The 13,829-nt window shown below is 60.9% G+C and overlaps 1 protein-coding gene across 6 annotated transcripts in view; it reads left to right on the forward strand.

Annotated features, from left to right (window-relative positions):
* FBLN2 (fibulin 2) overlaps positions 1 to 13,829 on the forward strand; it is a 108,934-nt gene that overhangs the window by 18,519 nt on the left and 76,586 nt on the right. The window contains exons 1-2 of one of the 6 annotated variants that reach the window (XM_023619897.2): positions 1,910 to 2,028; positions 6,758 to 6,945. The exons of 2 other annotated variants lie outside the window; for them this stretch is intronic. In XM_023619897.2, coding sequence (XP_023475665.2) covers positions 6,911 to 6,945 — 35 coding nt within the window. In that variant the 5' untranslated portion in view covers positions 1,910 to 2,028; positions 6,758 to 6,910. Of the gene's footprint in view, positions 1 to 1,895; positions 2,029 to 6,757; positions 6,946 to 13,829 lie in introns of those variants that run through there. 3 more of the 6 variants (XM_023619895.2, XM_070237165.1, XM_070237167.1) reach the window with 3 other exon arrangements.

The raw sequence follows: 13,829 nt of genomic DNA on the forward strand, positions 1-13,829 counted from the left end.
CTGTCTGGGTCCCTGGACATCTCCTGGCTTTACCTCCTGCCAGCTGTGTGACCCTAGGCAAGTGGCTTCCCTTCTCTCTGCCTTTGCTGCCTCACCCCTGTCCTGGGCTACAGGGAGGCCCCTGGGGTGGGGGTGGGGCACACTCCGGGCCATGGGTGCTGCCCAGAGGTGAAGAGGCAGCCGCTGGGCCATGTGTCTCCTGGCAGGGAAGAGAGATGGTCCTGAGGTCCCAGAGGGCCTGGTCTAGGCCTCAGGTCCTGGAGAATGTGGCCCCAGGACTGAGAAGGACAGAGAGACCAAGGGATACAGTCAGAGGGAACTGGAGACCAAGACGGACAGAGTAAGACAGAGGGACAGACTGATATCAAAACTGAGATGGAGACCCAGAGAGACCCAGAAAGAGAGACATTGTGGAGGAAGGCTAAGAGACCCTCTGGGAGAGGGACGTGGACCATCTGAGGGAGACACCAAGAGACACAGAGGGAGACAGACAGACAGAGGGACAAAGAAGGAGGGTCTAAGAGACGACACGAGAGGAAGCTGTAAATGTTCTAAATGCCGCTGAATTGTACAGTTTAAAATAGTTAAAATGGTGAATTTCATGCCATGTGATTTTTACTACAGTAAAAAAGGAGACAGACAGAAAGAGACAGAGATAGAAGACAGCAAAGAGAGAGACAGATGGAAGGACAGAATTCCGGGATACGGACTGCTCTTTGGGTTCGACTGGCCTTCGGGACCCTAAGTTGCTGGTGGGGAAAGGCTGGGTCAGGACCCCTGTGCCGGAGTCCAGGCCTACAGGGCCCAGTGGGTTTGGGGCCAGTGCCCTTTCCCGGGGGCTGCCTGGCGGCCGGCGGTTTGCCCTGGTCCAGCAGCGCTAGATTTTGCTTAGGTGGGTTTTTGGGTGGGGTTCTGAGCCCTTGGCCAGGAGGAGGGTTGTGGGAGCTAGCCCCTGCCTAACAGCCTGCTGCACGGCCTCTTACTAGGCACAGGCTCCTAGGCTGCCAAACAGGTAAGCTCCACGGACCCCAGCTGCCTCACTGTGGGCCTCAGAGGCTGGTGAGGAACGTTTGGAGCCTGCAGCTTGCCGTGTCCCCGCCTGATGGGCTTGGTGCTGAGGGCATGACATGGGGCTCTCCACGGCTCCCCATCAACGGCTTGGGGTTGACCCTCCAAGAGATGAGGAGGTTGGGCTCAGAGAGGTCAAGGGCCTTGGTTAGGGTCACACAGTGGTCACAGGCAGCGCGTGGACTGAGGAGAAAAGCAAACCTAGACCGTTCGCAAGCTGGGGGCCAGGAACGGGTGTGCCCAACCAAGGGCCTGCAGCAGCCGTGTGGAGCGTCAGCAAAGCAGGAGGCTGGGGCCGGGGCTGGGCTGGGCCGGTCCTCTGACCCGATCACACCGGCCTGCCTTCTGGCAGTGCTGTCCCCGGCCCCTCAGGCCCTCCCAACGTGCCCAGGGTCTCTGGGCCCACATTCCGGTGGGGACACTGAGGCCCAGGCTGGCTGAGCTGACTGAGCTACAGCCCCCAGGCTAGGCAGCAGTGCCGGATCTGGAACTCAGCGTGTGGCCTGGCAGGGAGGGGGCGCGGGCAGGGGTCGGGGCCGCTCGGGGCTCCGCAGCGAACGCGTGGCCGGCTGCCCCGGGCCGAGTGCACAGCGAGGCACCGAGCCAGCGGCGCCGGCTCAGCCCCCTCCCCGGCCCGCCCCGGAGGGGAGGAGGGGCGGAGGGGCGGAGGAGAGGGGGCGGAGGGGAGGGGGTGGAGAGGAAGAGGGGCGGAGGGGAGGAGGGCGCAGGGGAAGAGGGGTGGAAGGGAGGGGGGCGGAGGGGCGGAGGGGAGGGGGCCGGAGGGGAAGAGGAGAAGGGGGCGGAGGGGCGGGCTGCCCGGCCCCGCCCCGCCCCGCCCCGCCCCCGGCCCTGCCCAGCGCCGCGCGCCGCCGGGGGCGCAGGGGTTCTCGGCGCGCCGACGGCCCGGCGGCGGCGGCGGACGGACGGGCGGACGGACAGACGGCGGTTGATCGCCCCGCGGTGAGTGCCCGCGACCCTCCGCCCGGCTCCCCGGCTCCCGCCCGCGCCGCGCCCAGCCAGGCCGCCGCTCACGGCCAGGCGCTGGGAGCCCCGACGGCGGCCTCCGGCTCCTGGCCACCGGGACGGCGCCCCAGCGCAGCGCGCCCGGCCCACGGGCGGCCGCGGGCACTCGGGGCGGCGCGGGGCTCGGGGTCCGCGGTCGGCCCCCCGCCCCCTCCCCGCCAGGCGCCACTCACCCCCACGGTCCCGCTGCCCCTCGGGTTCCGAGGCCGGTCGCGGTCAGTAGAGGGGAAGACCGGGCACCGCCCCCGCCGTCGCCCCCACCCCGTCCCCATCCCGTCCCCACCCCGTCCCACTCGCTGCAGCACGCGCACGCACGCCGGTGGGCAGCAGAAGTCCCCGCACACTCTGCGGGGCACCCCGCCCTCCCCCCTCTCCAGCCCCGCGCGCAGAGCCCCTCCCCCATCTCTCACACATGCTTGGCGCCTCACGCTCATCTCTCACTCGTCCCTTTTGCGCACACATGCTTCTTACACACGTGCCTCACACACAGGCGTCTCCTGGACATGCATGCCTGTCTCTCAGACAGTGTGTCTGTTAAACACGTGTGCCTCCCTAACACACACATGTGTGTCTGCCACATGTGTGTCTATCGTGCATGTGTGTCCCGCATACCTGGAGTCATAGACGGTCTCCACACACGTGAATCTTGCAAACAGTCACATACGCCAACAACCTGGTAGGCAGGCTGGTGCTGCCTGCACCCCGGACGCTCCCACCTCCATGGGCACAGTCCTGTCCTGAGTGGGGTGGGAGTCCTGTCTGAGGCTCCCTCAGTGGGGCCTGGGTGGTGTGGGGCGGTCGGGCCGGGCTCAGCCTGCCGGCCTCCCCCTCTTCACCACCCCCTGCCTCCTCTCCCCCTCCCCCACCGGGTGCCCTACCTCCCTTCTCTACTGTCACAAGGTCTGGCCCCCACGTCAGCTTGTGACAGTCAGTTGGGCTGTTCCAAAGCTGGTCAGAGCCAGCAGGTGTCGCTGTGATGGGCCAGAAAAGGAAGAAGGTTTAGGTGCTGGTCGTCACCCCGAGCTCCTTGAACAGAGTGCTGTCCTGGCCCCTCCCAGAGTGAGCCCTGATGAGCGGGCCTGGCACGAGTTTGTGGCTGAATGACGGGGGCTCTGAGCATCACCTTCCCCTCATGCACATGGGGTGCAGATCCCCACCAGGAGGAAAGGAGGGACCGGGACCTGCTGTTCCCTCAGCTTCCCGTCCTCTCCTCTCGTGTCCCAGGCTGTGTGATGGGGGAGTGCACTGGGGTTGGATGAAGTCAAAGAATCTTATTCCGGTGGCACACTCCTGCCAGCCCCAGCTGTGGCTGGGCCTGTGTGTTTTGTTTGGCTCTTACCATGTTATTATTATTTTTAAAAATTTAATTAGCTGCCAGCATTTACAAATTGGCAGGTTTCTCATAAAAGTCCTGATTTCCGTCTTCTCCTGAAAAATCGCAAGGTCTGGCAGCTCAGGGTCCACATCCCTGAGTGATGCCCATTGGCTGGTGCTGCCTGCCTGCTGCCCCTCGCGGGGGGGGCAGGAGCACCATTTGGCTACAGTCCCCACCCAGCCCGCTTGCACATTCTTGGCTCCTGCCTGGCCTGTGTAGGCCTCTGTGTTGGCTGTGCCTGTTTAAACTGGGCTGTATTTGCTGCACTGCCCGTGCCAAAGTGGGCCTAGGCTAGTCTCCTCTCCCATGGCTGGGGAAGCCTTGAATGAGCCTCGGACCATTCAAAGCCTCAGTCATGGGAGCACTGAGGGGCACGCCAGGGGCCTGGACCACAGGGCATCTTTTTGATCGCAGCAGGCACTTTCTGCTGGGCTCTGGGGCAGGGCAGTGGGGGGACGGTGGCCAGCAGGGAGGAAGGCAGCGATCTCAGAGCCAGGCCTAATCCGTTATTTTTCTTCCTAGATCCTGTCAACAATCCTGCAAGGTCACATTGTTGCCCCGCTTTGACAGATGGGGAAACTAAGGCTCAAAAAGCAAAGGGTGGAGCTGGGATTTCAACCCAATTTTTTCTGAGCCTAAATCCAAGCTCTTTGCTCCCTCTCAGCGAGTCCACGGGAGGAGGGACGTGGTCTCATTGATCCTGGGTGACTTCCCTGAGCTAGGTCCATGCATGACACACAGTAGGTGCTTAATAAATGCTTGTGGAACAAGTGAGGAAAATGAAGTTATGCTCCGTGGAGGTCAAGGTGGAGCTAAATTCAGGGCCTAACGTGAAGATCTTGTGTGGCCTAAATGACCACTGAGGTTCCTTTCAATCGGGCTGGAAGCCCAGCGGTTTCCTGCCCTGGTCTCAGTGGTCACATTCACCGTGACCCCAGGACCACGCCTGGGAAGCTCGCCCAGTGTCTAAGTCTGTGTCGGGCATTGCAGTGTGTCCTCTTGGACATCAGGGTCAGTGTTGGCCTGGCGTTTGGGGGCCGTGGGTGTGAGCATTTGCCCTAAGCCCCTGGCTGCCTTGGTGGGTGAGACGCCTTACAAGGAGGGTCTCAGGCAGAGGAGCAGCGGCTTCTGTCTCCCGCTCTGCTTCCTTGGGTGGCCTCGATGGGTGGCATGGGGTGGGGCAGTCACTGCGTTATTTTAAGTCCTAGTTCCTGTGACTCTCTGCTCTCGTCTGCCGTGTGTATGTGGCTGAATTCATGTAAGCCCAGTACCCCCATGATGTGTGGTCTCCTGGAAGTTTGTTAACTGACTGAATGAATAAGGACCAGCCCTCTCAGTAGCACCTGGGACTGGGGATGGTAGGCAGCCCCTGGCCTCTTCCTTGTACCTCCTGAAGGTTCTCTTTCCTGCTAGGGAGGAAGGTGCTGGGCCTGGCTACACAGGGTGGTGCGAGGGCTGGTCCCTCCCTTCTCTAGCCTCAGTCTTCCCTTCTGTAAAGTGGATGCTGTCTGGTGGTTTCCAGTGCTCATGGTTCTGAAGTGAGGAGGTGGGGATGGAAGCCTGGGGTCGGCTGTCCAGGAGGCGGTGGGTGTGTCTCTCCCCCCACTCCCCGACCCCGGCCCCGACTTCCTGGGCTCTGAGGGGCCTCTCTGGTCTGGAGGCCTTGCCCTGGGATGCAGTCCCAGCATGCCTTGGGATTCTGGGCACTGTGCTCTGCCAGTGCCATGGCCTCCGTTAGGGCCAGCTGGACTAATTGTATGAGGTGGGCGCTGCGGCCAAGGCCTGGCTCTCCTGGGCAGAGTGTGGGCGTCGCGTCCTAGGCCGGGCATGGTCTGGGTGGGGGCTCATGGTGGGCAACACAGACACTGTCTTTGCTCCCGTGCAGTTCATATTCTAGTTGGAGGGATGAGGTGGGGTGGATCAGGCAGCAAAACAATGAATTCAGTTGACTTCAGACAGCTACAGATGCTATCAAGGAGCTTAGGTTAGTGGGGCGACCAGATCCAGGCTGGCAGCGGGGGCCATTTGAGGAGGGGCTTTCTGAGTTGAGACGGGAGTGGTTGAGGGAGAGCGCTGGGCGGAGGGCACAGCTGTTGCAAAGGGCCTGCAGTGGGATCCTGCTTTGTGTGTGAGGGATGGCAAGGGAGGAGGCTAGAGTGGGTGAGGGGGAGGGGGGGAAGGGAGAGGGGAGGGGGGCATGGCAGGGAGTTTGAAAGCTACTGGAACGTTTTGATCCAGGGAGCCAGGAGATCTGATTTCCGCTTTAAGATACTCCCGAGCTGGAGGATCAGATGGCTTTTGACTACACGGATAGGATGTTGGCGGAAGTGGCCCGCTGCCTGCTGACGGCTTACTAGTGGCAGCCCTGTGCTGGGTCCATGCAGGGGGCACGCCTCGCCCTTGAGAAGGTGCGGGCCGGTGGGGGCAGACCTGTCGACAGGCATTTGAGATCCGGGACAACACGGGTTGCTTGAGTGGGTGCTGGCACATCCTCGCAGTGGAATATTATGCAGGGATGAAACAGGAGGAGGCGCTCTGAAAAGGTCTGCAAGAGCCAGGGAGAGCCTGCATGTGCACGAGCGAACCCAGGAGGGCACGCCCGGAGCACGTTGCGGTGGTTACCTGGAGGGGGACTGCATGGGGAACAAGGGTGAGGTGACACTTCCCACTCTGTGCCTTTTTGTATATTCTGCTGTTTGAACCACCGTGACTGTATCGTCTATTCCAAACATTAAATTTGCACGCAGTCAGGCATTGGTGGGCGACTGTTCATGTCTGAGTTTTAAGTGGAAGCGTTTAAGGATGGTTTTTAAATTCCCTGCTTTACCCACCTTGTTGGGAGCAGACCGACTTCTTCCTGGCGTAGTAATCAAAGGGTTCTGCTGTGATTAACATTCGATGGTAGCAAAGTCACTGTGTGCTAAGTGTGGCGCTGGACAAAAGGAGCCACCCCCAAACCCCCACCCCTGCCCAACACCTTTCCCGCGGATCTTTCCTTCTGGAGGCATGAAGGTGTCTCTCGCTGGGGTGGGACTGCAGCCTCCACGGTCTGCCCTGAGCCTGTTTGCACAGGCTGCCCTGCCGGCCCGGAGCTCAGTGACATGTCCAGACCCCAGGGGAGGTCCCCGCCGTGGCGTCCTGCATGGCTCTGCTCCCAGCTCTGCCGCTCACGACTGCTCCCTCCGGGCTCCTCTGAGCCTCACTGTCCTCGTCTGTGAAATAGTGTCATGATCCCCGTCTCTCGGGGCTGTTGGAAGGAGGACGTGGGATCCGTGTTCCTTCTTTCCCCAGGTCTTCATGGAGCACCTGCCAGGTGCCTTTCAGTGTCCTGGGGATAAAGCAGTGACCGGGATGACGTCCTCCACCCCCAGAGAACTTGCTTTCCGGTGGTAGACGCAGACGGGAGATGATTGGAAGCTCACTGTGGCGTCACCTGCTGGCCGCATGTGCGGAAGTCCAGAAAGCTGGTGTGGACTGAGGTGGGCTGTTTTCCGTAGAGTGACAGAGAAGGCCTTGGAGCCACACCTGGGTGGAGTGGATGCACAGGCAGAGGGCACAGCAGGTGCAAGTGACTGGGGCCAGCTGGAGGGCAAGAGCCCCGTGCAAGGAGGGTGGTCAGGGGGGCGGGCTAAGCATGGGGGCCCCAGAGGGCTTTTGATTTTATTCTGCGTGTGATGAGGATTCAATTTTGGGAGGGGTGAGGTCTGATTGAGATTTTCAGGGCCCCCTGGCTGCTGTGGGGGGAGCAGGAGGGGAGGAAGCAGCAGGCTGGGCCTAGAGCCGGGCCTTCGGGGCGGTGGGGCGGAGTGGAGTTGTGGCCTGCCTTTGTGGGGCTAAGAATCCCCGCCGGGCGTTGTTGGGAGCAGCCAGTACGAGACTTGTGGAGTTGGGGTTCCTGGATTAGCAGCCCCCTGAACTTCCGTGCCTGGGACCTGTGCCCAGGGCCTCTCGTCACACACAGTGCTCACGGTGGCCCCTGGTGCGGGCCGGCCCGTGGTCCCGCCCCTGGTCCCTCTCACAGCCGTCCTGAGGCCCCCTGGTGCACACAGCCAGTTCTGAAATGCGTCGGTCGGGGCTGTCCTGGAGGAGAGCACAGAGGCCGTGGGAGCCGGGGAGGCATCTATCCGAGCCGGGCGGTGGTGAAGGAGGGCTTCCTGGAGGGGACACTGGCACTGTGATGTGAAGGTGGAAAGGCGAGGGGGACACAGGGACAGGAGAAAACCCTGCTTCTCTTGGGAGCTGGTAAGAGGGGAGGTGGGAAGCAGGCAGGCATGGCGGACTGGGCCCCGGAGCGGAGGACCTCAAATCCTGGTCCGGGGACAGGTGATGGGTGGCCCTGGGCTGTTTCCCAGCAGGGGAGGGACCTGGCCAGAGAGTTGGGGGGTCCCTCTGGCAGCCAGTGTGCAGGTGGGACTGGAGGGGGCAAGATGGCAGGCAGGAGGCCTGAGAGGGTGACATGGCAGGGAAACTGAGGCTCAGAGAGGGCTTGCTTGCCTGCAGTCACACAGCAAGTGAGAAGGAAAAACTGGGCGGGAGCCAGGTTGTCCACCTCCGGGCCCTGCCCAGGGTGGGCCACCCTTGATTCAGGGGCCCCACTGGCACACATGAATGTACCACTAATTCACCTCCTTTGGGCTGGTCCCTTCCCGGGGCCTCTTTGGGGTCAAGCCATGCGTCATTTTGCACCATTGTCCTCACGGTTGTTGGAATTTGGAAACATTGCAAAAACGCGTCTACTTTCTCATATATGGAGATTGTTGCAAAGAAAGTGCTGGTCGAGGAAAGGTTATTTCCTTCCTTGAGGGTGGGGAGCCTGGCCTTGTGCCGGGCCAGGGGTGCTGTATTGTGGCCGCCGGAGTGGCCCCGCCCCACCACTGTGAGCCCATCCGATGGGGCAGTGAGCGCTCGTGTGCCCAGGGCGGGGGCGGCCATGGGCAGCCTTTGCCTTCAGGCAGACCTGCTGGCCTCAGGCCCTCTCACCCCCTAGGATCTCAGTTTTCCTCCTCTCTGAATTGGGGACAGCTCTCCTGGCTCTGCCGTCATGGGTGCCCAGGAGTGGCCTGAGGTGTGGGAGCAGGGCTGTGAGGTCTGGGTGCCCGTGAGGCATGCAGGGCTCCTGTGTGCCTGCTGGGCCTGGCCTCCCATCTGTGCGGTGTGCCCGGCGGTGTGCCCGCCTGCAGCGCTGGTGTGCGGAGCCAGGCACAGCTTGTGGCAAGCACACAGCGCTTGGTGAACACGGGTGAGCCAGGGTCTGAGTCCTGTCCCTTTTCTCTGTTCTGTCGCTGAGCTGCCGTCACTGACGTCGGGGTGCACTGGGGCTCGTGGCTGGGGGCACCAGCCCTTGATGAGCCTCCCAGGGTTCCCCCTTCCTCAGCCCGGCTCCCCCATCCTGGCCCTCGATCACCAGCCGTGTCTCCGGTGACCCATAAAATTCCCTCCTTCAGGTGGAAGCACAGTGTTGACCAGTGTTCCAGGAGAGAGCCAGGCCCTGGGAGCACCTCCCCGCCCGCCGGCCGGCCGCAGGCTGAGTGACCGGGAGCCCGGAGGGTTGAGCAGGAGGTTGCGGCCCGCCCAGGGGTGTGCCAGGGCACCGGCCAGCCTGTGTGGGGCTGATGGGGACCCCTGAGGATCAGGGCCAGCTCAGGGGGCGGCTCGTCTCGACATGCCAACCCCTTGTGCCCAGGTGTAGGCACAACCATACCAGGACCCCTGACACGCGTGCGCACACACACACACACACATACATACATACACACACACACTCACACACTCACTCTGTCTCCCTCACACTAAAGACCGCCTGCCACGGCAGTTCCTAAGTCAACTTTCCAGACCTCGGGCTGAGAGATGAGCTGGTCCCCTGCTGGTGCAGTGCTGGCGGAGCGCTGTCTGACCTGGGCACCCCAGGGCCCTTGGTGGCTGTTGTCTGGTTACCGGCTGATGGAGGCAGGCCCCAGAGGGGGCTGTATGCCCTTTCTTGGGGAAAAATCCAGTGGATGTTGGCTTCCTCTTGTGATAAAGTGACAGTTAGCATAATACCATCACGTTTTCTGCTGTATCATCCTGCCCCCTTGCCATTACGTTGTACTAAATATGTCTTTAAAAATCCCTCCTCTGGGGCTGGCCCTATGCTGTAGTGATTAAGTTTGGTGCACTCTGCTTTGGCGACCATGGTTCACGGGTTTGGATCCCAGGTGCGGACGTACGCCGCTCATCAGCCATGCTGTGGCCGCATCCCACATACAAGGTGGAGGAAGCTTGGCACAGATGTTAGCTCAGGGCCAATCTTCCTCAGGAAAAAAAAAGAAAAGAAAGAAAAATCCCTTGCTTATTCTTCTTTTAAAAGGAGACTTGTTATCTCAACTGTAGATAGAAATCAGGATCACTTTCCCGAAATCAGCAATACCCATGAAAATAAAGAATTAACCACAAAGCAGGAATAAATCCAGCCCCTTTCCATTCCCTGTGTCAGTCAGCTGTGAGCCATGCGTCCTGCCTTCTCTGTTAAAAAAGGAAGGATGGCAGGTGTCAGGGAGGTCCCTGAAGTGTCCGCGGCACAGTGCTCCACACGGAGTTCTCTGTGGTCCTGATGGGTTGACAGAGAGTAAGGAGGGCCTGATTACTCACGTGGGCCTCTCGCACTCGTGCCTGTCCGTGAGGTCTGGCCTCGCTGTGCGGGATCCCCAGCCCCTCTGGGAAAGGCCCCCTGCGTGGTCATCGCACACCTCGCATCTTCTGGGGACCCCTTCCCGCTCTCCTGGCCTCGTGGGCACGTTTCCTGCTGGCCAGGGCCGTGAGCGGAGGCTGCAGCCCCTCCAGGAGGCGTGTCTTCTCTGAAACCAAGTCCCTGGTTCTCATGTAGTGGCTGGTCCCCGTTCTCACTCAGGGGCTGGGGGCGTCCCTGACACCCCAGCTCTGTGCCCTTCCTGCTGCCTGTGTGGAACCTGGAGGGTGCAGGTGGCTCCTGCTGGCGCATCCTGCAGCCAGGGCTGTGCCGGGGGAGCAGGTGGCGCTTAGGGCCAGGCTCCTGCGCTGAGGGAGGCCGCTGGCGCCGGCGTGGTGAGGCTGGGTCCCATCTGTGGAGGAGGTGCAGAGCTAGGCCTGCCCAGATGGAAAGTGCCTTGTAAACTGTAAAGGGCTGTGCCCAGGTGAGTGGAGGTCGTGTATGTTCTTTCTCATGGGTCATACCAGTAACACCCACAGTGAAGGCCGGCCAGGCTCTTAATCAGCCTCAGGACCTGGCATGGGGCAGAATTTGCCCTGGCATTCTTGTCCTCGCTTGTCAAACATGTTTTCTTGAACTGAAGCCTGACCTTACACTCTGACAAGTGAGAGAGACTAGTTTAGTGGACTGCCAGGGATGGAAAGGATGTGTTGACATCAGCTGCCTGTCCCAGAAATGCCCCAGTGACCCCAAGGCAGGACGTGCCTGACCCAGGTGCGTCCCCTCGGAGTGGCTGTGGCTTCCTGTGCGTGGGGGTGGGGGGGGGACACTTTCTTGGCTCCGGAACTCAGGAGCTCCCGTGGGGGTGTTAGGGCCTCAGCATGTGGCCCTGAAGCCCACCTGTGACCTGGATCGGTCCCTCGGTGATTTCACCTGCTCCTGGCTTCAGAAGGGGGCTGTCCATTGCTGGGGGTGGGGGTCTCCTTCCCACGGGCTTCTCTGTGTCTGAGGCCACTCAGGTGAGAGGGGTCTCCACTGCACTGCCATGGAGGACCAGGGACCCCCTGGCCCCGGGGAAAGCTGCAGCTGGGGACTCCAACACCACCAGGACTCCCTCACACTCCGTCCTCCTTCCGTTTCCGGCTTTCTCTCAGAAGGACTTAAGTGGCCCACCCTCAGCTTGGAGGCCTCCTGGTTCACGGGTTCTTCCACTAGAGATCGTCTCTGTTTTCTTTTAGTTCCGGTTAAAATCCTGGGGACGGGCTCTGATTGGCCCCGCTTGAGTAGAATGTTCACCCTGGGCTGTGGGCTGTGGCCAGGGGTGGGGTCAGCTAGTCACGTTGAGGTGGCCCCAGGGGCGTGTCCCCCACTGTTCCCTGCGAATGGACATTTAGTGAAGCAGACTGCCCCGCCCCACCCCCCCGGGAGGATAGAGTTTGGTAACTCCAGAAACTTGGAGTTCAAGTTCTTGGGGTCAAGTCAGCAGCATGCAATACGATTGCTATTCTTGCTTTCTTGTAACAATTGTTGGGATACTTGTGGTTGCAAGATATTTTTGGTTATAACTTATGCAAAGAAAGTCATGGAACTAACTAGTACAGGGGTCTGGCTTCAGGCTCAGCTGTATCAGGGGCTCTACAGATGTTGTGAGAACTGTGTCTCCGTTTTATATGTTGCTTTATTCTCCCGTGGGCCCTGCCATTGGGCCATCAAGGGCCCAGCAGCTCCGGGCTGCTCCTCTGAACTCAGGAGCGTCAGTGCGGGCCCGTGTGGCTGGGTCAGGTGACTGTCTCTGACCAGTCACTGTGGATGGGGGAAGGAGGCCTCTCATTAGCCATCCTGTGGTCCATGTAGCCGAGGATGGGAGAGGCTGGCTCCCCAGAGGGAAATTGCTGTTCTATTTCCCTCTTCCCAGGAGAAGGAGCAGAGGTCCCCACAGCATCACCGGCCTGCTCTGTATAGACGGCCTGCTCATTTCTTCCCTGTTCTGGGTCCACAGGGCAGACCCGTCCCAAAGGGAAGATGAGGATGTTCTAGAATGAGCAGCTCTCCACCACCTGGGGAAGCTCGTGTTAAGGTAGAGAGTTGGGGTGGGGGCAGTGGGGGTCTGACCTTCGACACAACCACGCCCCCAGTGGCGAGGATGCAGTGGAGGCTGTGGCTCTCAGAGTTTGCTCTAAACCTCTCGTTTTTTCATCCTTCTTGTCTGTGAACCCCGAAGATTCAGGACCTCTGTGTCCAGAGTGCAGGGAGGTCAAAAGAGGCAACCGTGAACTCTGAGGAAAGGTTTCCCAGAGGAGGGGATATTGAGCTGGATCTTTAGGGATGAATAGGAGTTTGCTGAGGGGCGGAAGGGTGTGCTTTGCAGAGGGAACAGAGAAACAGGCAGACGTGAGGAGCTATGAAAGACTGCGGGTAGCTGGGGCCAGAGATTTTTCTGTATTGAACTTGGATCGAGGGCCTGTTGTTGACCAGATGTGGTGCTGGGGTCTTCACGTCACCTCTCTGATGCTTTGGTGTTGACGAGAGGCTGCTGAGGGTGGGTCCATGTGCAGATGGAAGCACGGCTGCTCAGGTGTCACACGCTCCCAGTCGCCCAGCAGCCTGGGGGTTCGAATATGAACCCTGGTCTCTGGGAGTCCAGAGCTTGACCCTCTCTGCTCTGCTTGGTCCTCTCTGCTCCAGTGGTGGCGGTGTCAGCCTTGGGCGGCCCCACACTTATGCCACAGCTGCGGCCAGGCCCCGCCGTTTACTGCACACCGGCTGCCCCACTGGCAGCCCCGAGAAATTCCTGAGTTTCAGGGCTGTGCAAATAAATTAGGGCACTGGCATGGTGGGGGCCTGGGGGGGGGGGGTCACAGTTTCCCTGGCTGGCGCCTCCTGCCAGGGGCCTCAGCGAGCCTGGGCTGCTGGGGGCTGGCCTGGCCTGTCTGTCTCTGTCATCTCCATCTCCTGTCTGTCTGTCTGTCAGCCTGTCTGCTGGCTTTCAGTCTCTGCTTCTCTCCGTTTCTGTCTGTCTCTTTCTGCCTGTCCCTGCCCTCTCCCCACCTGGAATTGTGAGCTAAGAGGGGACGTGTGAGATGAGGGCTTCTGGATGAGGGGCAGACGCGCACCTGTGGTTGTCACGGTTCCCAGCTTAGCCGATGACTCACCAGCTGCCCCGGGTGGGTTTTTCTCCATCCCTGAAGGTCCCTTCTGGGCTGTGTTGGTGTCACTCGTTTATAACTCATGCCATGTTCTGTGTCAGCCCTGTGCTGGGCCATACAAATCAGTTGGTTAATTCACCCGTCTCCACCCGCCTACCCACCCAGAGCATCTTGGGTGTCCACGTGGGCCTGACCCTGGGTCGGGGCTGAGCGGGAGAGCAGGGTGCCAGCCTCAGAGTCACCGTGCGGTCGGGAAGACAGTGGGCGGACACGTCGGTCTAAGGTGTCAGTTCCTAAGTGGGGGCGGGAGGCTGCGGGTCCGGCTGAGGCGTGTCCCACCTGGCTGGAGGGGAGGCGGGAGCTCTCACGTGCGGCTGGCGCCGCTGTGCCCATCCTGGCACTGGGAGCCTGCGTGCGGTGATGTTGGCCGGGTGTCTGCACCGAGGTGGACCCAGAAGTCCTGTCGCAGGAGTGGCCGGCCCCCACGGAGCTGTGGACAAGAGGGCAGGGATGTGGCCCAGGGGCGGGCAGCCCTTCATGGAGGGACCGAGGG

This window comes from Equus caballus, chromosome 16, assembly GCF_041296265.1.
Source record: "Equus caballus isolate H_3958 breed thoroughbred chromosome 16, TB-T2T, whole genome shotgun sequence".
In the NCBI taxonomy this organism is placed as follows: domain Eukaryota; kingdom Metazoa; phylum Chordata; class Mammalia; order Perissodactyla; family Equidae; genus Equus; species Equus caballus.